Raw genomic sequence first — 23,752 nt, 5'->3', positions numbered from 1 at the left:
TACCCAAAGCCGGACCCCCAGTGCAGAGCAGCAGCCCCACAGCGATAAACTCTCACTTACCCACAGCGGGACCCCCAGTGCAGAGCAGCAGCCCCACAGCGATAAACTCTCACTTACTCACAGCCGGACCCCCAGTGCAGAGCAGTAGCCCCACAGTGATAAACTCTCACTTACACACAGCCGGACCCCCAGTGCAGAGCAGCAGCCCCACAGCAATAAACTCTCACTTACACACAGCGGGACCCCCAGTGCAGAGCAGCAGCCCCACAGCGATAAACTCTCACTTACTCACAGCCGGACCCCCAGTGCAGAGCAGCAGCCCCACAGCGATAAACTCCATCCAGTGCATTTTATCTGCAGGCATCTGGCTCTCAGCGAGCCGGTTTGTGTTTGTCTCCCGGCCTGAGAGGATGTTGGTTTATACGCTAAAGAGGAAGTGCCCCTCCGTCAATGAGCTCATTGTTGATGGACATCATTAGCACTGCTGGCTAAAATGTAATATAACTGTCAATGTATTAATCCAGCGTCGCTGCTACATTCAAATGCATCACAGGCTGTGTGTTGGGCACCAAATGTCGAGGGGCGGGGGGGGGGGGGGGGCACAGTAACAGCCTAATGATCATCATAATAATCATAGAGATTAATTATTTAAATTTGAGATGGAGCAGTAGACACCAATAAATCATTATACGAGTTATAAACAATGATTTGAAAGAATAAAATGAAAACCAATGGGGTTCCAGCACAATGTGCTTGGACCCCTAATATGAAGCCCCCAGTCTCCTTGTGGGTTGTTTGTTTGCCCCTGACAACAATTTCGGAAATGGCCCCAAAAAGGCTACATGAGCTGGGGGCAGAGAAAAGAAAAAAAGTGTGAGATCACACTCGCGCTTCGCTTGCAGATATGTGCAAAAATCTTTATTCTTCAAATACTGGGAATTTGCTTATTAAACCATGTAGCCTATGCATGCATTACAGTAGGAACCATCTTGAGTGATCTAGCCAACGTTAATGTTAGCATGACCTTATAACTGTAGCGCTTAGCAGACCCAGGGATCGCGGCGGCAGTAACGAGGCGAGGCAGCTTAGCTGAAACAGGGAAGCTCTTTTACAGCGAGTCCTTAAAAGGACTGAACATAACCGTCAAGCACCGGCCCTCTCACACTACGCACTCGCACTACGCACTCGCACTACGCACCAGGCCCGGGGTGGCCAATCTGGAGAATTGCCGGTGGGCCAGTTAGCTGGTCAACAAAATTATTTGACAAGAGTTAAACTGAGCCAGTCGGAAAACAAAATCACTGGAAACTTTAAAATTCCACAGCAGCCCCCCAGAACGGTAACCAGATCGTTTCCTCACACACACACATACAGGTTTGTAATTATATCCTTGTGGGGACTCTCCATTCATTTCTATGGGAAAAACTCTAACCAAACTCCAACATGACGACCGTAACCCCCACCCAGCTCTAACATTAACCATAAGTAACTGAATAAAATCCGAGAATTTAGGCATTCCCCCAGAACTAAGACAGAATGGGCTGGTCTTGGGCATAAAAGTCCCGGGTTGAAAATAAGCCCCCCCTCCATGCCCCCCTACACACTCACACTGCACACTACGCACCATGCTCGTCGGCCTGACTGCTCTTTACGTGACACTGCGACACATCACAATGCAGCAGACTAAACACTAATCACACAGCTATTTACATTGTTTTCACGACTGACCCAGGTCCAGCATGTACCTCAGTGCTACATCAGGTTAGCTGGAAGCTAAAGGTCCTTTAGACTGTCAGGCATGTACTGGGCATCGGACACAAAGTGCAAATCAAGTCATAGCAGCTCAGAGCTTCCTGTCTGAATCGGCTGCTTTATGCATGAGCCAGTGAGCCGCTTCTCTGTCAGGCCGGTTAGTGCTGCTCAGAATGGCAGGTAATGATTCTGTCCGCTGTGCTGCAGTGTGTCAGGCATTAACGCGTCTGCAAACGGCAGCGGCTTTGCAGTTTCTCTCCCTTTGCTTGGCCTCTTTCTCGCCGTCTCTCACCATCATTTGCTGCTCTCACTGCCCCAAAAAACAGAATCTAAAATAGCTTGAGGTTAGTGCTGAACAACAGATTCACACTCAAGTATCTCAAGACGAGTGACAAGCTGAGTAATGAGAACTTCAGATGATAGAGACAGAAGAGAGAACATAGATGGCAGTTAATATGACATCTGACATGTTACTGCAGCACGATGTGGCGACTTTTGGAAATGAAAAAGATTAAAATGAAAGATTGCAGATTTTCTTGATTGATTTGGCACATTTCAGGAAACATGCTTAACATTCTCACGACTATAAGAGCATTTCTCAAAGCCGTTCATGCATATAGATCAACACTGTGCTTTAGCTGCAAAAGCCTGTAACTCACCCAAAACAATTAGCTCGTCTCCAAAGCAAATAATTCCACCAATGAATTAGTCAGTGCCAACAAAATGAAAAGTACAACCAGCATCGTTTTAGCCATGAGGGCCGAAATGCTTGTGTGGCAGAGCGATCTGCAATACCCGACCCAGTAGACAGCCGATGACACCACCCCAGGAGAGCTTCACACAGGGAAATACGATAAGCAAATCTCAGATGACTAAACAGCACACAAGTTCAACCCACCGAAGGGGCCAGAGCCGTGAATTGATAAAAATCATTTTATTAGAGAGAGAATAGGGGAGAATAGCAATTCCATGCTACATACCATAGAGATAGAATCCATCAGGGCAACACACCAAGGCTGCGGACTAAGTAAGGTAAAAGACACGGACTAAGAACTGGACAGAAGACTCTCCACAGGCGGGACCCCCGTGAACACTCTGGTATGCACACATAGACACGCACACACGTGCTCAGTGGGCTGATTCCGGTGATCTGCACTGCACACGCACACACGTGAAATTCACCACGACCAGCAGGGAGGTGTAAAAGAGCAGTTTTGAACAAGATGTCAGCTGAAACATTGGAGACTGATGTTTGCGTAAACCTCTGTGGGAAGGAATGTGGTACTATTCAGTAAAATACAGATTTATCGATAGATGCTGCAAACAATGAAATATCTGATTAGCATCAAAGCTGGAATAACATTAGAAGTACAGTAAGTAACCCTGAGCCAGCGCATTTTTAAATAGGAATCACATGCATAACAGATCTTACACATGTAACAGTGTCTCTCAACACGCTGTATATCTGCCACATCGCAGGTAATATTCATTCATCAGCCTGTCGCCTATGGAAAGAAACGCTGCTGGTGCGGTCACTGCACTGAGTGATGCTCCTCTTCCTCTTGGTGTAAACTGCAGCTCCAGTGACCAAAGGGACGATCAGGGCCAGGAAGAAGAAGGAGAGCCTGACGGGGAGCACTAGGAGAAAAGCAGTGTCATGTTATCAGAGTGGCACCATGTGGAGGGTCAAGGAGACGCATGCTGACAGTGAAGGTGACAGTGAAGCATCACACTGCATTGTGTCAAATAGGGATTAATGAAGCAGACTGGGAATGAATCTGACTGTCAGAGAAACGGCTGCATATATTCAGGGAGCCTGCAGCATATGAGCGTCTTAATCAGATTTACATGAATGCATTTATCTTCACTTATTGTACTGATGCATTAATGAAACATTTAAACACACAGTGATAAATACCTTAATGGTAAACTCACTGACATTTTCACAAATGTCACATCCTCTATGTATCACTCTTACAAAACAACTCTGAAGGTAAAAATAGAAACCAGAAATGATATCACTGTACCTGCTCCAGTAGTTGGTACATCTACAGTTGTGTGATTTGTATGGTTAGTATGGGAACCAGTGTGAGTTGGTGTCTTCAGTGTAGTTCCCTTATAGTCATTGTTCTCTTCAGGACTGTCTGTCACTTAAGTACAAACACATAGAATTTCTTGCTCAGTTTCTACCACTAACCAGCTGTAGGACTTTACCTTGAATCAGACACTGTTAAGGACTAAACGCTGATGTTATTTTGGTAAATGGTCTCACGTTGAGTTTTTGTAGGAGAAAGACAAACAGTCACAGAAATGGCTGTGGGTGTTTTCACTGTAGGTCTGTGTTTGTTTCCTGTAGTTTTACCACGACCCTGTTCTGGATAAATGGTGATGAAGCTTGAAGTTACTTAAGGTCTTTTCATGATTAGATTTTCATTAACAGCATTTTATTAAAAAGTGCATCTGGATGTGGAAACCCTTTCATCCTTGCTAAGGAGATCTGATCTTTATAAAATTATACATCCTGAATAAGCATCTGCAGTAATGCACTGTGTTACTGAATCACAGTTTGCTTTGTCCTTCTCATTTTCAGCAGGGGGAAATTTCTAGAAAATTAGCTGTTTTCAATAAAGTGCTGATTATGAAGATGTTTAAAGCATGAAACGATTATGAAGTTCTTATGTGAAACATAAAAAGACCTTTGTAATAAATACTAACAGCCAGGAATGGGCTTAATATTTATATTACAGACAGTCCATGGGTTAAGAACAACAGACTACAGACAACTTGTACTCATGACCGGGTTGTCATAAAGTTCATTATATAAAGAAATTCAGGTTAAACACAATGGTCCGTAATACCGAAGGCATGAACTGCTTTGTGACGCTTGTGGAAATATTGCGTGGCTCTCGGTACAGTACAGTACCGTATGTAGTTACGTTTATTATTACCGTATAATTATTGTTGTTATGCATTGTCCCAGTGGGCACAGCATGTGTTATTCACGTGGATTTTTGGTGGTTATTTGGTGAAGTGGTGGATCCACATAGATCCATCGTGATTTTAGGTATGTGGAAAAGATGTACTAAATCCACGTGGAATTTTTGATCCCATTATCAATCTGTAGTTTCAGTTGTTAAAGTCTAATATTACTATTGCCTCATTTTGGTCTTGACGGGCTTCTACAGAGCTGAGGAGACTGCCGAGACGGAGACTCAATGAATTCTGTAAACTTTACGGCAACTGTGTTCAGAACGCTAACAGGCTACACTTTTCTTTCAGTATTTTGTTGTTTTATTTTTGTAACCTAGTGACGGATTGTGTAGTATTTTATTTAAGGAAAAAATCCGGTGAGTATAAATAATGTGGAATGGGGAAATTGCGTTACAACGCTATCAGTGCGTCTGACGTCACCCAAATTTGAACATTTTCCCCCCTGGATTTACGACGACTGCTGACTGCCGTCTTTCGCGCGGATTTCTCCTGTCATCCAGTGACTAGGATTTCGACGTTTCTCGAAGCTCATTTGAGTAATAAATACTTTGCTTTACATATTAAACTGTGAGTCAGATAAATGACCTTTTTGAGATTCATATTGTAAAACAGTATGGTTTACAGCTAACGGCATCACGTGTGCTTGTCCCACCGAGAGCATTTTTTAATGTTACCTAGTTGATGTTCTTTAAACATTATCATATTCTTACATGACAAATTCAAATTTTGTACAGAGTACAGATCTTGTGTCGCCAACCCATTGCTGATGAGTGCAGAGGCGGTGTTAATTCTACTTAATTATTCTTGTCCGTTGTCAGATTATTCAGAGTTGTGAAGCTTTTCAGACATACAGTAACGAAAACTGTACAATTAAGTTACATAGACGGCATGTTTTGTGTACTGTAATGTTATTGATATAGCATTGTAATGCAGCGGTCATGAAAGTCATGCTTGTGTAAGTCATGCTTCCTGGCAGTAGTCTTTCGCTTTTAGTCTTTATGTTTTTTCCTGTCTAGTTACCAATTATCCAGGATTTCGAAGCATTTCTCGTGTAATTAATACATACTTAATTCACTCTACACATTAAACAGAGCTGGGCGATATGGCCTAAAGTTAAGTTTTCAGAGTTTTCATGTTAAGTTTTCAAAGAATTCTTATTTTTGTGTTCTCATTTTTATTCTAGGGCAAAGTTCAAAGAATGTCCATCACAAATGCTTACTGCCAGAAAATCTCACAATGACAAATTTCCAATGTCAGAATGAAGTAAGTAAAGTGACCAAGTTTAGCTACTGTATGATCTAAGCACAAATGCAGTGGCACTGACACAGATATGACATGCTGATCTTCATGGAGTAAAATGTATGTTTTTGTCTTACCCATCTCTCTTTTTTTCTTTCATCTTACAACTCCTGTTCAAAGCCATGCAATGCTTCCAGACTGTCCATCTGAACAACTTCAGGTACATCTCCTCTATCTTCCATTTGAAGCCTCCTACCCTGGTTTGCCAGCATCTCACTTACCTCCAATAGAAGGTGAAGGCACCATCTCTGAAACCCTGATGTTACATACAGTACAATATGGGAGTGATATACAGCTGTTGCAAATAGATACCTAGTGGAATGTGGATTAATAGTGCATAAGGTATTTTTTTATGTCCAGCCTAAATCTGATATTGCGGATGATTTGTTGTGAGATATTTATTCACTATTTAATGTATTCAGTTGAATTTATTAGTTCAGAGCCTATGATGTAAAATTGTGTGAGCTCAGTTCATTATTTACTTGACAATTTAATGGTGCATATTATAAGCAATGTTGCAAATGAAAGCTTATCTAGTCAGATGATTGTCATTATGGTTAGTGGTTCATACGCAGCTCCAAGGCTTATCTGGTGACTTAAATTTATTGTAAACGTATATCTTTAAATAACAATGTTTAAACTAAATATGCAGAGGTCTCCATGTTATGATTTTGGAATTGATACCACAACATTCAGTAAAACAAAACCTGTTTCCTCAAAAGCTCTGTTATACTTTATTTCAGTTTAAGAAGTGCATGAAAATTGGTGGGGCTACTGCAAAGGAAAAAATTGACCAACAGGTATGTGAATTTCAGCATCACTATGCACTACACATCAGCATTTCCCAAGTTTTAGGTAAATGCTTGATTCATGTTATTGTCAATGCACTATTCCATCATACACTGAACAAAAATATAAACGCAACACTTTTGTTTTTGCTCCCATTTTTCATGAGATGGACTTAAAGATCTACAATTCATTCCAGATACACAATATTACCATTTCTCTCAAACATTTCTCACAAATCAGTCTAAATGTGTGATAGTGAGCACTTCTGCTTTGCTGAGATAATCCATCCCACCTCACAGGTGTGCCACATCAAGATGCTGATCTGACATCATGGGTAGTGCACAGGTGTACCTTATACTGCCCACAATAAAAGGCCACCCTGGAATGTGCAGTTTTTTGCTTTATTGGGGGTCTGGGGACTCAGAACCGATCAGTATCTGGTGTGACCACCATTTGCCTCATGCAATGCAACACATCTTCTTCGCATAGAGTTTATCAGATTGTCAATTGTGGCCTGTGGAATGTTGGTCCACTCCTCTTCAATGGCTGTGCAAAGTTGTTGGATATTAGTGGGAACTGGTACAGTTTATTGTGGGCAGTATAAGGTACACCTGTGCACTACCCATGATGTCAGATCAGCATCTTGATGTGGCACACCTGTGAGGTGGGATGGATTATCTCAGCAAAGCAGAAGTGCTCACTATCACACATTTAGACTGATTTGTGAGAAATGTTTGAGAGAAATGGTAATATTGTGTATCTGGAATGAATTGTAGATCTTTAAGTCCATCTCATGAAAAATGGGAGCAGAAACAAGAGTGTTGCGTTTATATTTTTGTTCAGTATATGAAACACTTATAAATTTTTTTATGAAAGAAATATGAGCCGTGTAAGTTTATTTTCCTGATAATTCTGACCATGCAATATGACTTTAAATGTAAATGCTCACACATCAATTTTATGGTATTTATTTTGTTTACCTTGTCTTTTGATAGATGAACTTTTGAGTTTCTATGTTTTTGACAAAATTAGATTAAAATGTCTGTTTATAATATGAAGAAATCTGTATTATATTCTAACTATTTAAAGTCAAACAATACAATAATTCTGATTAATTCATCTGACATTATAGATCAAAGTGTGAACACCACATTTAGACAGTTTTATTTCCTTTTGTTAATCATGTGAAATTGGTGTTTAAAGACTGCTAAGTTTGTGATGTTGATTAAAATATTTCTTTTCTTCTAGATTCTTAACCAATGCGGTTATGTGCAAATTTAACATGAAGGGATTGAGAGGGGAGAAAGCATCTTTTGAGAAGACAGCGCTTTGTAAATTAATTGGTGAGTGATTGAACAGTAACTTAAGTTATTGTGTCTTTTTTATCAAAACGTTTGTAATTGATGGATTGAAGTCCACACATCTGAATTTGTTAACACTTCTGAATGTTTTTTGTCACTTGATTCACAGACAGTGTGGTAAAGAGCCATGGGGTCACAGAAGCCTTTGTTTACAGCTTCATTGCCAGCAGACTAAGAAATGCACCAAAGCGTCAAGGAAGACCGGACATGGTATAATTATTATTGTAGCGAATGCTATGGTTTGATTTAGACCAGTGGTTTTCAACCTGTGGGCCGCGGCCCCCTAGTGGGCCGCGACGGTATTGCAGGGGGGCCGCCAATTATTATTAATAGAAATTGTAATATTGTTAATATAATAAAAAATGTCTAGTCAAAATCAAATAAATCATAATTTGATATATCATTTATTCCGTTTATTCAATACATTACCAGTTTATTCTATAAAGACAAATAACAGCCTTGCTTCCGAGTACTTAGTTAACCCGACACAAAAAGCGGGATCGTTTAAATTCTTTTGAAGTGGGCCGCGGAAACATATGTGTTTGGCTGTGTGGGCCGTGAGTTAAAAAAGGTTGGAAACCACTGATTTAGACAGTTATCTAACTGGTCACGAGTGTTTCGTTAATTTTTTAGTGCCAAATATTGTGGCATGTGTTAGTATTACGCACTACACCCAATTGTAATGTGCATCTCATTTAGTTTGTTTTGATGTATATCTAAAAAATGCATTATAATTGAACATTTATGTGAATTATGTCTTTTTATGTCTACTTTATGGAGGATGTCGTAGATATTGTAAACTTTGCAGAATTTATTTTGAACACAATACATACATTCCACGGGCCAATGTCCATGTGAACTAAACTTGCCTTTTAAGCGTAATTAACCTGTGTTTTCCACGTTGTTTCAACATGTATTCCACATGTTTGTGGCCACTGGGTTTGTAGAATTTATGTTGAACACAATACATATATTTCACATATCAAAATTTGCGTGAAAAAACTTGCCTTTTACGCGTAATTAACCTGTCTTTTCCACATGCTGTTTCCACATGTATTCCATATGTTTCTGCCCACTGAGAAGTTTATGAAAAATTCCAAGAGCAATAATATTCCATGAGGGAAACACTCACCGGTAAGAACAGACAGGGAAGCAGCAGCATCATTTCCGTATTTCTGTCCATTGATAAACTGCCGACATGTATACGATCCAGCGTCTTCGGCGCTGACATTATTAATGTGTAGAGAGCAGTCAGTCAGCAAACTTAGTCTCCTGTGTTTCTGTGGGTCTCTGATCTTCCCATGAGCGACCAGTTCATCGATAGCTCTGTTTGACCTCCCAGCATAGAGCCACGTAGTTGAGGAGCAGTTAGGATAAGGTACCGTTTTACACAGCAGAGTGACGTCATCTCCCTCTGTGACGCATAAAGCAGGGGATTCCCCACCCGCACCTGGGAGAGAAACATGAAAACTCCCGGAAACAGTAAACGATTTGGCCACATAAAAACTACAAAGCCTCAATAACCCGCTACTCAGCGCGTAGGTGCAGGTGGTAACAGGGCTGCCAGCTTTACTCCGCTGGATGGGGTGAGATTTTCCACGCAGGATAAATCTGCACACATGCATTTACATGTATGTTACAGTTGTATTACCTTGTAAATAGTCGGTAGGGTTTGCAAACTTCCCGACGCTTTTAATGCAGTTAGTGTTAAGTTTATAATGGAATAACAGAGCTGGCAGCTCTGCGGTGAAGCTCAGCCATCAGCTGCTGGGAAAATCAGCCACTTGAGTATTAAACAGGCGGATCAATCGACCCGATTTAATAAGTGATGTTAGTCTTTGCGCCGTTTCCTTCTTCTGTTCGGTTACTTCGTGCCGATTCGCTGGCAGTGAACGCACTCCTGCTATGTTTGTCTTTTAAAGAACACGAACTCGACTAGGACTTTATTATTTTTGTTTTATGTGGTTTTTGATGGGGACCTTTATTGTCTGATATGAAATAACTTATTACTTATATTTAATGACTTTTACTGAAAGAATCAGCTTTTTTATATTCCTAGTTCGCGCGCTCCCTTTCCGCATAGCCTCATGGGAAATGTAGTGCAATCACAACATATGGGAGAGAAATACGAAAACTCACTGAAACAGCAACCGATTTAGTCAAATAATTCACTCTGTCCGGTGGTGTGATTTAGCTCATAAAATAAATACCTCGGACTGGCTGGGGAGTAATTAATGTCTGTCATAACTAGGCTGTACTTCTTTAGCTAGGTATTAATTTATGAAAGACAGTCTGATATATTTATCCATATAATATACGAAGAATCGGTTAATAACTTTAAAACTAAACATGACCGGCACATCTAGTGAAGTGTGCTTTGATTAGTAGCTTCTGGGTGACACTGGGTTACAAATGTAAACTGGATCTGCTCTGACCCGTGCGTGTTTGAGAGTCAAAAGTTAAATTCAGAGCAGGGCTGAATGGGACTGGTGCGTGGCTCACTGGGCTAAGTCGCTGTGCTTGTGATCGGAAAGTTGAGGTTGGTGGTTTGAGTCCGCCCTCAGCAGGGTGGTTGCTGGGCAGACCCTTGAAAGCACTGATTGGCCCTGTGGTGTGGAGGAGTGCGTGGAGTGGTGTGTGTGTGGAGTGTGGTGGGGTGAGAGAGAGAGAGAGAGTTTGCACTGCAGGATCAGTCAGTGTGCTCGAGGGCCTGCCCTGTAACTATTGTGCTGAGGGCAGGCTCGAGCACACTGACTCGATCACAAGCACAGAGGATTAGCCACACACCAGTCCATTTTTCAAAAAAATTTTTTGGAAAAAAGAAAAAATGCCCTGTGACTATCTGGCCAAGGCTGGACTTGAACCAGCAACCTTCTGATCACAGATACAGAGGCTTAGCCTGCAGCGCCACTCTCCATCCCTATGGGAGTGGTCTGTATTTCGTATATATGTCTTTTTTCCCCTATCTTGCCAAACAAAGTATTCACACACATGTAGCACCTGTCTCTATGTGTTAGAGTTAAGGCCTTTGCTCTGTGATTATTCTGCCAAGGCTGGACTTGAACCAACGACCTTCGGATCACAGATACAGAGGCTTAGCCTGCAGCGCCACTCGCCACCCCAGGGGGGTGTGGCCTGAATTTCGTATATATGTCTTTTTTCCCCTATCTTGCCAAATAAAGTATTCACACACATGTAGCACCTGTCTCTATGTGTTAGAGTTAAGGCCTTTGCTCTGTGATTATTCTGCCAAGGCTGGGCTTGAACCAGCGACCTTCGGATCACAGATACAGAGGCTTAGCCTGCAGCGCCACTCGCCACCCCGGGGGGGTGTGGCATGTATTTCGTATATATGTCTTTTTTCCCCTATCTTGCCAAACAAAGTATTCACACACATGTAGCACCTGTCTCTATGTGTTAGAGTTAAGGCCTTTGCTCTGTGATTATTCTGCCAAGGCTGGGCTTGAACCAGCGACCTTCGGATCACAGATACAGAGGCTTAGCCTGCAGCGCCACTCGCCACCCCAGGGGGGTGTGGCCTGTATTTCGTATATATGTCTTTTTTCCCCTATCTTGCCAAATAAAGTATTCACACACATGTAGCACCTGTCTCCATGCGTTAGAGATCAGGCCCATGCTCTGTGATTATTCTGCCAAGGCTGGGCTCGAACCAGTGACCTTCAGATCACAGATCTAGAGGCTTAGTCTGCAGCGCCACTCGCCACCCCAGGGGGTGTGGCCTATATTTCGTATATATGTGTTTTTTTTCCTATCTTGCCAAAGAACAGATTGACACACATGTCTCTGTGTGTTAGAGTTAAGGCCCTTGCTCTAGGGTCTACCCTGTGACTATTCGGCCAAGGCTGGGCTAGAACCAGTGATCTTTTCAATCACGGGTACGGTCACTCAGTACGTCGCGCTACCATCCATCCTCTGACCAAACTCCCTTATGGGTTCATGATAATGGTCTGCCGGGTGACGTGACGCAAAAACACACGTGATCTGCCGAGGTTCGAACCAGGGACCTACTTAACCACAGGCCCCGTCACTCAGGGCGTCGTGCCACCATCCATCCTCCAACCAAATGCCCTTAAGGGTTCATGATAATGATCTGCCGGGTGATGTGACGCAAAAACAGATACTGCTCTGCCTGAGGCTTGAAACAGCAACCTTCTGATCACAGACACAAAGGCTTAGCCGGCAGCGCCACTCACCACCCCAGGGGGCGTGGCCTGTATATCTCAGTATTAAGAATGGGATGTCATTAAAGTTCAGTTGTGTGCAAAGGCAGGTGTCCCAATACTTTTGGCAATATAGCGTATGTTCTATCTTCTCCTGGTAACTGCCTCTATCACCCAAGCTGGTTATATCAGTGGTGACAGGTGGCCAAATACACTGAGTGGGTAAGAAGGTCAGCTGACTTCACTCTATTGCTGCGTAACGTTGCTGAGCTGTAATAATGATCCAGTCATTGGCTTTTAAGTATTTGCTGATTTCAATTCAAATGGTAACTTTTCTTGCCAGACAGTGCATATTCTAATTATAGGTTAATGGGCTCGCATTACCAGTAGAGGCAAGTCAGAATGAAGTGTAGGACTTTTTATTGACCAGTAGATGTCGACACAGAGTCAGGTGTGGAAAGCTTTGATGTACCAAACCCATCTAGCTGCCAGATTCAGCACATCCCTAGAAATACAGCGATTCTTAATATTTTAATGACACTCTGAATAGTGTGTAATACGCTTCCCCATATTCTGCTCACTCCTCTGTCCCTCTGCTTCTTACTCACTCGTATGTGTATAAGACTGAACACAACAGTTAGTTAAGATTTATAATCCTGAAAGATACGCGCCTTGGATTGCATGGTTGTATAAATCTGACTTTTACTGATCGTATGAACATGTCAGTTTTTGTACGTATATATATTCTTCCAAAAGAATGTACAGACATTTTTATACATGAACTCCGTGGTTTGGCTCCTTTTCTAACACCGGCTGGGCTGCAGTCTTTCTGTGGCAGAAAGGGCCTGTTGGGTGTGGCCAGCAGGTGGCGCCAGCCCTGGGGTGTATCTAGCAGGGGGGGCCTGGGGGAGTGGTGTGGATGTGCAGGAGCTGTGGGGTCAGCTGACGAAGCCGCTCCCTCAAGTCTCTGTCCTCATGTCAGAGCGAGTTCTCTGCTCCCTCTCCCCAGGCGCCTCGCCCAGACCCTGACCTCTGACCCCACCCTGACCTCTGACCCCCCCACAGCCCCCACCCTCCCCTGGCTGGCACCAGTCCTCTTGGTGTCTTTCTGTTCATCCCCATCTGTTTGTCCTAAATTTTGGTATTAATAGACACGTCTCTGCTCTCGTTCCCCATACAATTCGCGTCCCTTCCTGCTGGCGTCTATCTGCCAGGCCACCTGAAGGGGGCGCCCCAAACACAGAGAGCCTCACGGGAGACTGAAACACAAGAATGTGACAGAAGACTGTACCACCGTATCCAGTCCTGTGCATTAATTCTCATGGTCACTTTTAGATCAATGAGCAAATAAAACAGCAGATCATTCAAAATAGAACATTCATGTTTTATTTTTAACTAAAAATGCAGGAGAAGCATAACGAAAGAAACAAATATTCATGATTCATGGCTATTTCACAAATTCACATAATAAAATATTTCATTTAACGCAAACCCTTTTCTCCATGGTATATTGTGGGCTGTTGGAGACAGATCAGGGTCAATTGGAAGGTTTTCAATTTAAAAAGAGTTAAATAATCTTATGCGTTCAGTGTCTGGCTCTGAGACATTTACACATGTGCGTCACAGGCGAGGCAGAGAGTAAATTACAAGTAGGGTTGCAACGATTCATTGAGTAACTCGAATAACTTGATTACAAAAAAATCCTCGATGCAAATTCTTTGCTTCGATGCTTCGTGTAATCCGCACGACTACGTACTGCTTAGTGATCAGCGTGTTTCACCCGGAGGATTATTACTGTCGCACAGTGTGCTTACGCTGCATTACGTGTAGCAGGTTTGATTTGATGGCGCGATGGAGGAAGACAGGGAAAGTAGTGAGGAAAGTCGGAGGAGAAGAAAAATGTCTAGAGTTTGGGACCATTTCAAATAAAAGAAAAGCGAAAAAACTGTACAGTGTGTCCATTGTAAATCCGAATTAGCTTTCCACAATAGCACAACGTCAATGATTCTATATCTCCACAGAAAGCACCCAGTCTATGCATCCAGTCCACAGAGCGGAACCGGTACAAGGTAAGCGCGAGCGTTTCACTCACATTCGCGGCTAAAATAGACCTGCGATAGAAACGTATTTATGGGCATATGTGTGAATAAAAAGTATAACGAGATTCAGCCCAAGCAACCCCTATTTCTAAAAAAAAATCACTGATAACGCAACAGCAGTAAAAATGATGCTGTCGTAGTTTAACATGGAGCTGGAGCCCGTCTATGCACTAAGAGCAAAGAGACGGTTCCGTTACAGAGATGGTGAACTCAGGTGCAGTGAAGGAAAACGGCAGCAGTGCTTGTAAATCGCTACTAAACCTTTACTGGTAAAGAGCTGGCGAGAGTCCGTAATCAAACCAGCTGTTCAACAAGCTTGAAGGTAAAGAAAAGCGATGTTTTCAGCTGCTCCCATCCACCGCCGTTTGTCTTACACAGCAGCAAGGTTACAGTAAAGCTATACAAGGTAAAACAGAAGCTGCTTCTATGCAGATAAACTGTTAGCTTAGTTTGACATAATATTTAAATTTGGCAACTTGCAGCAGGCTGAGAGCAGCCGTACGTCATACTTTGTCACAGTGATACCTGCAGCTAGCATGCAGGACTGAGTCTAAAGGGGAGCTTGGGGCGTACTCCGCTAGATCTGTTTCAAGGCTTTAGTAATATTATTTTGCAGATTTAGATTAATATGACCCAGGTTCGAGTCTACGCCTGGGTCACATGTGTGTGGAGTTTGCATGTTCTCCTCATGTTGTGGGGTTTCCTCCAGGTACAGTCGAACCTCGTTACTACGTACCCCGGATACAACGTTTTCACCTTTACAACGTACAGGTTTCTAATTCCCGTTTTTAGCCTATTTATTATTCCAGTAGCAGCCATTGTTTACAGCGTACACCCTTACAGCGTAAACTTCGATACAACGTCCAAATTTCTAGAGAAAATACGAAAACTAACCATCTTTACAACGTACAGCGCTCTCCCCGCCCACCACAACTTGTGTCGCTACATCTACCTGTATCTACCTGATCTTCGCCCGAAAATGCACATTTGTCTATTGCGTTGCTTGGAGTTAAATGAGTTGCCTTGACCGATCGTTACTGGACTGCGTAGTAATGGCTTGTTAAGTATTGTGTGCGTATTCTTTGTTTATTAAACCTTGTGAAATACCGGTCATGCTGGTAATTGTGAATTCATAATGCTAATGGAAGTAAAGGATTTTATGATTTAATTTGACCAATATTTCATTAATATTTTCAGGCTAAATGCCAATTTGGATGCGAATGTTTATTTTAAAAATCCATTTTGACCAGCCGTTGTGTATTTTCGTTGCCGTTTATCGCCGGCCGGCACTAAGTAATCGTGAGTAATTTAAGGGAAATTTCAAGGATCCAAATGAGCTTTGTCGAATTATTTAACAAGTAATAATGTATTCGTTTGTTTTGTAGTCAATTTAAGGGTCTGTTTTATAATTTACATGGATATTTCGTGAGTTCTTTAATCCATCTTGCACTAAGTGGTTACAACGTTCTATGCTTATAACATACATGTTTTTGATATCCCGTCTTGTACGTAGTAACGAGGTTCGACTGTACTCCGGTTTCCCCCCACAGTCCAAAAACATGCTAAGGCTAATTGGAGTTACTAAATTGCTTGTATGAATGCATGTGTGAGCGTGAATGCTGTGTGAGTGTGCCCTGCGATGGGCTGGCCCCCCATCCTGGGTTGTTCCCTGCCTTGTGCCCTGTGATGGGTTGGTGCCCCATCCTGGGTTGTTCCCTGCCTTGTGCCCTGCGATGGGCTGGCCCCCCATCCTGGGTTGTTCCCTGCCTTGTGCCCTGTGATGGGTTGGTGCCCCATCCTGGGTTGTTCCCTGCCTTGTGCCCTGCGATGGGCTGGCCCCCCATCCTGGGTTGTTCCCTGCCTCGTGCCCATTGCTTCTGGGATAGGCTCCGGACCCCCTGCGACCCAATAGGATAAGCAGTTTGTAAAATGGATGGATGGATTAATATGAATAATATGAGTAATATAAATAGCAAAGTACTTTCTGTGTGTTCCGGTAACATCTACACCATCAAAATGTCTTTTTTCTGCAGCAGGAAACATTGTGTCAAAAGGGAGGGCAACATGCACACACCATTCCTACCTCATCCAGTAGATACAATCCTGTCAGAACTTTTTCTATGCCTCATATAAATGTACAGGAATATAGAGAGTAATTTTAATGTATGCCCGTGCAGTGAGGCAGAGAGTAAATCACAAGCGCAGTACCGATCCCAGCCCATGTGGTGCCCTAGGCGAGCTGCCGGCGCCCCCCATCCGAGGCAAAGTGAAACCGCCGAGGAGGCTGACACCCCTTCAGAAGTTGCCCCCCTAAGTGGGCGCCTATGTTGCCTGTAGGACTGACCGGCCCTGCACAAGCATACAGCTGTAAAGGAGCCAACTGCACATAAGTGCAACTAGGCTGAGCTTCCAGTGAATGTCCAGTGGCAAGAGCAAGATTGTATGGGTTTTTCTCCAGTGCTGAGTGTCAGAAAGACAGCAATAACCCAAGTGCAATAACCCAATAAAGCAGTGTATATTTGCACTGGTGATGATAGCAGCTATTAACTGTGTGTATATTTGCACTGGTGATGATAGCGGCTATTAACAGTGTGTATATTTGCACTGGTGATGATAGCGGCTATTAACTGTGTGTATATTTGCACTGGTGATGATAGCGGCTATTAAAAGTGTGTATATTTGTACATATTTCAGGTAAAGGTTCTGATTCTGAGGGGATTAGGCCCCAATTCTGACGGTGGCATATTCTGTAAAGTCGTCAGGATTTGCTCGCTCTCTCTTTTTCGGTCCCAGATGATTGACCATGGAATAGGTGACTTCGTCCTCTGTCTGCTTACACACAGCAAAGAATAAATTGCAGTGTCAGGAATCATTGCAATGTCAGGAATAATTGCAGGCTCAGGAATAACTGAATCAATAAGGATCTGACATACTGACCGGATGTTTGTGCTTACCGTGTTTGGATTGGATGCCATGTCATTCTCTGACATGCGGGGAGGTGAAGAACCATCTTTAAGCAAGACACAAATATACATTCATATTGCAGCTCATTATTCAAGACTAAATATGAAGGAAATGAACTTCATTAAACCCTCAGTAAAGATACACAAGTTACAAATCACACATGATAAACATTCTAGTCTATTATGTTTAATGGTCCATCATCTCTCATTTCTAAACTCCTGTAAACTGTTTAAAATAAAGGTAATTTAAATAAAACATGAATGGCCCATTAAGGCAGAGGAGAGGCTGGTTATGACAGAGTCAGAGTGTCCAGCAGCTCTGTGACTCACCTGCTCTCCTCCTGTACGTCACCATGACGACAGCAGCCAGACACACAGCAGCTGCAGCCCCGATACCTGGCAGGAATCCTGAGAGAATATAGAGCAGTGCGGGAGACATGGATGCGTTGCTACGGCGACCACTGTGATAGACAAGTTCAGCTAATGAAAGGTAACAGTGAATTTATGCATCTCTGTTCATACATCATGCGATTATGCTGTTATTGTTTATTATGCTTAAAAATTAAGGTAAAAAAATAGAAAGCAGAAATGATATCACTGTACCTGCTCCAGTAATTGGTACATCTACAGTTGTGTGATTTGTATGGTTAGTATGGGAACCAGTGTGAGTTGGTGTCTTCAGTGTAGTTCCCTTATAGTCATTGTTGTCTTCAGGACTGTCTGTCACTTAAGTACAAACACATAGAATTTCTTGCTCAGTTTCTACCACTAACCAGCTGTAGGACTTTACCTTGAATAAGACACTGTTAAGGACTAAACGCTGATGTTATTTTGGTAAATGGGTCTCACGTTGAGTTTTTGTAGGAGAAAGACAAACAGTCACAGAAATGGCTGTGGGTGTTTTCACTGTAGGTCTGTGTTTGTTTCCTGTAGTTTTACCACGACCCTGTTCTGGATAAACAATGATGAAGCAAGAAGTTACTTAAGATCTTTTCATGATTAACTTTTCATTAACATCACTTAGCAACTAAGAAGCACCATATTATTTTATATTATATAGTCTAATATATGAAAAATTCAGGTTAAATGCAATGCTTCGTAATAACGGAGGCAAATGCTACGCTACGTTGTGACTCTCATGAAACCATTGCGAAGCTTCAATGATTCGTCGGCTCTAGGTACTTTTATTATTACTTTGTAATTATTACTGTTACTATGTAATGTATTATTATTATTTCGACTAAACTACAAATTCGACTTAGGCAGACTTAGGGAGCAGATCTCGTTCGTAACCTGCGGACTCCCTGTATTTACCAGCAGCGGTAGGTTTATAATCAGTTTCCTCTTTAATACTCTGTCTAGTGGCTGACATTACAGAGACAGATCAGCTGTCAGATATGAGGAGGACAGTTCCTACCAGGGCTGGATGTCAGCTTCACCTTCCCCGTATCCAGCAGCTGACATCGCCATTTCCTCTGGTCCTTCTCTGTCCTCCGATGGTCAATCGGCAGAGTGGAGATACAGGGGTCTGTGTGTGTCTGGGAGCTGGGATCTATCTGTCCCGGGGGGTCTGTGTCACTAACCCACCGCAGAGTCACAGTGTGAAATGGGGGATAATCACACCGTCCATCATGAGTGTACAGGAGACACTGCAGGGTCACGGTGCCGCCGGACTGTGACTTTCTCACTGTAAGAACACAGAAAGCAAACATTCCACCTCATGTCACTTTCTTTATCTCCTGTTTCTTTCTAGGTCTTAAAATGACAGCAGATAAAATGCACAGATGCGCTACAGCCGTAAGCATCGCTGTTTAACCCGAGATTACGGCCGTGATGCTGACGGACTAAACATCCATCCGGCCATTATCCATAACTGCGGATCTAACCAAGTCCTGTCGTTTGTCCCGTCGAAGGAAACTGCGCAGGAAACCAATATAACCAAAGAGAGACATGCAGACATAAAAGCTTATTACTGCATGGAAAGCTTCATGTATATGTAACCCTCCAGCCTCAGCGCTCCGCATTGTTTCCTATGTGTGGACGGACGCGCGCTGCGCGGGAGAAGAACAGCAGCCTCGCAGCTTCGGGCTCGCGCTTCAGACGGACGCGCTTTATTTGAATCAGGACGCATTTTCGCTCTCTGCCGCCACTCCCTGCTTTCGTGGTAGCCAGAGCAAACTATCGCTAACAAAACCTACAATTCTCACTTCAAAATTAAAACCAAAAATAGCATGAGTACAGTACTTTTAATTACATCACCCCTTACATGACTTTACATCCTGATATTTTACTAACTAAAATGATACTCACCCGTTAGCCGCACATAGCCTTCACTGCCAAGACTGACTATTATCCATCCATCCATCCATTTTCCAAACCACTTTTCCTACTGGGTCGCGGGGAGTCCGGAGCCTATCCCGGAAGCAATGGGCACGAGGCAGGGAACAACCCAGGATGGGGGGCCAGCCCATCGCAGGGCACACTCACACACCATTCACTCACACATGCACACCTACGGGCAATTTAGCAACTCCAATTAGCCTCAGCATGTTTTTGGACTGTGGGGGGAAACCGGAGTACCCGGAGGAAACCCCACGACGACATGAGGCAACAGTGCTAACCACTGCACCACCATGCATATTATCAAATCAAATTTACAGATAATAATCCAGCACCAAAATATCAAACTTAATGCTCCAAACCACACGGTCTGTATGTGAACGTCACATTAAACGGAATATATTAACAAATGGGATGGGTGGGCAGTCTTAGCTCTGATATTTTAATATAAAAGGAGTTCGGCTATTAACTTACCTTTCGGGGTAGAGAGAGCAAATTAATGAAAAACATACCATCCATCCACTGAAACCCGCCTTAGGACCACGGGGTCCCGGAGAGAACATGTACATGGACAATGGGCAAAATAAGTAGCACCATGCCGCCACCTAGCGGTGCATTAGAGGTACTGCCTACATGTAAATATATAAAAATGTTAAACTGGTCGTGTTCATGAAAAATTTCAAGAGCAATAATATGTCATAAGGGAAACACTCACCGGTGAGAACAGAGAGGGAAGCAGCAGCATCATTTCCATGTTTCGGTCCACCAACATACATATACTGCTGACATGTATACGATCCAGCGTCTTCAGCGCTGACATTATTAATGTGTAGAGAGCAGTTAGCCGTCACATTTAGTCTCCTGTGTTTCTGTGGGTCTCTGATCTTCCCATGAGCGACCAGTTCATCAGTAGCTGTGTTTGACCTGTTATTATAGAGCCACGTAGTTGAGGAGCAGTTAGAATAAAGTACGTTTTTACACGGCAGAGTGACGTCATCTCCCTCTGTGACGTATAAAGCAGGGGATTCCCCACCGGCACCTGGGAGAGAAACATGAAAACTCACTGAAACAGCAAACGGTTTAGTCTCATAAATCACTATATCCGGGGGGGTTAGAGGGGAATAATTATGGTCTGTTATAACTATACTTGTTCAAAGTCTGTTATAAGGCCATTATGAGGTCATTGCAGTGTGGTTTAAAACTTGATGAATCCCCTCCGAGTTGCTGGTACAGCCGTAAAATCTGGGCGGCGCATCGTTAACCGCTAAGAACGACTAAATGGTGAAACCGGTGTTTTCCCAGCATGCACTGGTGTTTCTCTTCTCTGCAGCTCCTTAGCCTGCGTGTGCATCGTCTCTGCTGCACTGCACATGTTTGCTGCCTTTTCCAGTGTTACAGTCTCTCTGGGTTCATGGTCTGGAATTTATACAGAATTCCCTCAAATCGCCAAATTCACAGGTTATACGTAGTATCAGTAGCTCAGCTGAGTATTGATCAAAACTTACACCTTGTCTCTGGTCTTAGGGGAAAAACATGTACAATGTGACCCCTGTATCCATAGTTTCAGTAGCGGCAGTTTCAGTTATCTTACCATTTGAGGGAGCTTGAAAATTTCTGAAACCGTTTATAAGTTTCAAACCGTGGAACTAGCAAGTACAGGCTGTAAGCTGGTGTGACGGCAAAGGCAGGGAAAAGGTGACAATCCACTAGCGGCTCGGTGACAGAAGGGGTTTATAAACACAACAGAACAGACTGAGAAGAGCACAAAATAAAAGGACAATGAGGGTCAAAAAGCAAACAGGGAAAACAAGAACTAACTACAAGAATCCTAAAGTAACCTAACAAGGAAACAGGGTAATACTGGATTATAAAACTAGCAGCATGGATACACAATGTGACTAAGGAACTGAGGAGGGGCAGGCACTTAAATACAAAGGTAACTGGGCTAAGGAGGGGGGAAGGTGTGGAACATCAGACAGTCAACCAATAACAACGGCGCAAAGTGTTTAGTATTGCAAAGTGTTTAAGAACAACAGGAACTGTCATAAAGTGACAGACTATGTAATGTAACAGAGCAGGGTCATCGAGTGCTGAGGCATATAGTGCAAAAACATCGCGTTTGAGCTGTTAACTAAAGGGGCGGGGCTTACATGGTGTTCCTTCACGAGCATATATGTTCTGAAGGAGTAAAAAACTGTAGCAGTATTTGTTAATATGCCATTTTATATTAGTATAAAATGTGCTATTTCAAATGTTCCCCACGATGTAAAAAAGCCTGTTCTTTTGATGTTGTGGGGACCATCTTTCAGGTCATCACAAAGATCTGTGAATATGATCAAAAAACTAAAAATGCCAGAAGTCTCACACCTTGTTTGGTTACTTCAGCTGAGGGCTGGGTAGGGGTTAAGGTCATTATGGTGTGATTAGAGTTTTCCCCATAGAAGTGAATGGAGAGTCCCCACAAAGATATAATTACAAACCTGTGTGTGTGTGTGTGTATGCTCATGCCCTACGATGGGTTTCCACCCCATCCTGGGTTATTCCCTGCCTTGCACCCATAGCCCCCGGGATTGGCTCCAGACCCCCTGTGACCCCGAATAGGACAAGCATTTACAGAAGATGGATGGATCATGGGCATTGCCGCCATTAAATTTATCATAAAATATTAGTTCTATGCCAGTGTGTCCCACTCACTTTTCAGGGTGAAACATACTTTTCCATTATGTCTGTGCAGCTATTAGGTTTCACTCGGCTGCTGTGAAAACTTACAGCGGCTATTTTGACCTGGATTATTCCACGCTGTCAGGCAAACTGCAGTGTCTGGGTGACGGCGGGGAAACACCTGATTGTTTTAGCAAAGTGCAGCAGCCTCTTTGCAGGATTTACCTCGACGGACGGACGTATGACAGCACATGTTATGCACATCAGCAGAGCGGTTCCAGACCAGATTATGGATGAGGCAGTGCAGGAGTCCTGCCGTGGGTGTGTGATATGCTGTTCAAACCCACTGTGACATTCATGTTTCTAACTTCCATCCATCCATATTTAGGGTCGCGGGGGTCCGGAGCCTATGGGCGCAAGGCAGGGAACAACCCAGGATGGGGCGCCAACCCATCGTAAATCGTGGCTGAAAATGTTACCATGGAAGCGGCTGTAACTGGGAAATGCAGCAGCTTGGTCAGTCTTCGGCGGCTGTGAATGGAGGATCGGCTGTGGCCGCCTGATATCTATGTCTGTGTCACTGCTTTTTAAATAGCCATTGTGTGTGTGTGTGTGTGTGTGTGTGTTCTGTTTAACATCATTTAGCATTTTTATCACCGTCATTGATTGATAGAAATTATATAATCGGTAGTAACTGACTCGCATCCCTCATTCTTTGGGGCCTATTTCACATCAGTGGAAAGCGCAACGCAAAGTAGTTTTTGCTGGTTTAATACCAGTGCAATTCTCATTTTCACACCAAACACGCATCTTACCAAAATAACATGATTTTCCGTCCGCTCTCCACTCATAGGGGTGGCGTTTGTGCTTTTATAGGACAGCCGTGCCTGGGCAGCGAAATGACACCGAGCTTTAGAGCAACACAAACCACATCTAAAGCCAGTGGTGCAACATAAACAATATTTACGTTGTATGTTTTATAAACGTGCGGGTGCACGACGCTCCTTACGGACACGGCTATGCGCTTGAAGTGCACTAATGGTTTTTCCTTATTTTATCTGGGAGTGTGTTGGGAATGTTGATGTCCAAGCTTTCGCGAGAGAATTTGATGGAGACAGTCAAGTTGGCGCAGTGTGTGGCTCAGTGGGCTAAGCCTCTGCGCCTGTGATCAGAAGGTTGCTGGTTCAAGCCCAGTCTCGGTGTGTCTGTAGGCCCTTAACCCCCAGCTCCCTGGGTGCTGCAGTGGGGGGCTGCCCTTCATGACCAGCTTGTTCTCAGGTCGAGAAAGCAAACTGGGGGGGTGTAAAGAGAATTTC

At 43.3% G+C, this 23,752-nt stretch overlaps 2 protein-coding genes and 1 long non-coding RNA gene across 4 annotated transcripts in view; 1 reads left to right on the top strand and 2 right to left on the bottom strand.

The window, feature by feature from the left end:
• Positions 1–23,752, bottom strand: part of LOC125714456 (uncharacterized) — a 61,577-nt gene that overhangs the window by 8,467 nt on the left and 29,358 nt on the right. Inside the window, exons 8-10 of the mRNA XM_048985109.1 lie at positions 18,285–18,386; positions 18,039–18,161; positions 17,766–17,843 (exon numbers count right to left, since the gene is read on the bottom strand). Coding sequence (XP_048841066.1) covers positions 17,766–17,843; positions 18,039–18,161; positions 18,285–18,386 — 303 coding nt within the window. The remainder of the gene's footprint in view (positions 1–17,765; positions 17,844–18,038; positions 18,162–18,284; positions 18,387–23,752) is intronic.
• Positions 1–23,752, bottom strand: part of LOC125714459 (uncharacterized) — a 61,183-nt gene that overhangs the window by 27,235 nt on the left and 10,196 nt on the right. Inside the window, exons 1-2 of one of the 2 annotated variants that reach the window (XM_048985113.1) lie at positions 9,844–10,511; positions 9,325–9,642 (exon numbers count right to left, since the gene is read on the bottom strand). Coding sequence is in view for 1 of the 2 variants with exons in the window: in XM_048985112.1 (XP_048841069.1) it covers positions 4,025–4,126 (102 nt within the window). In the remaining variant the exon portion in view is untranslated. Of the gene's footprint in view, positions 1–4,024; positions 4,127–9,324; positions 9,643–9,843; positions 10,512–23,752 lie in introns of those variants that run through there. The other variant, XM_048985112.1, reaches the window with a different exon arrangement.
• The window catches only part of LOC125714463 (uncharacterized), a 92,204-nt gene that overhangs the window by 59,311 nt on the left and 9,141 nt on the right, over positions 1–23,752 (top strand). The window contains exons 5-11 of the long non-coding RNA XR_007383726.1: positions 3,331–5,595; positions 5,927–6,006; positions 6,163–6,275; positions 6,786–6,842; positions 8,080–8,174; positions 8,302–8,402; positions 22,825–22,952. This is a non-coding gene — a long non-coding RNA (uncharacterized LOC125714463). The remainder of the gene's footprint in view (positions 1–3,330; positions 5,596–5,926; positions 6,007–6,162; positions 6,276–6,785; positions 6,843–8,079; positions 8,175–8,301; positions 8,403–22,824; positions 22,953–23,752) is intronic.

This window comes from Brienomyrus brachyistius, chromosome 19, assembly GCF_023856365.1.
Source record: "Brienomyrus brachyistius isolate T26 chromosome 19, BBRACH_0.4, whole genome shotgun sequence".
NCBI lineage: Eukaryota > Metazoa > Chordata > Actinopteri > Osteoglossiformes > Mormyridae > Brienomyrus > Brienomyrus brachyistius.
Note: the sequence above shows the minus strand (reverse complement) of the source record. Positions and strands in the feature narration are given on the sequence as shown.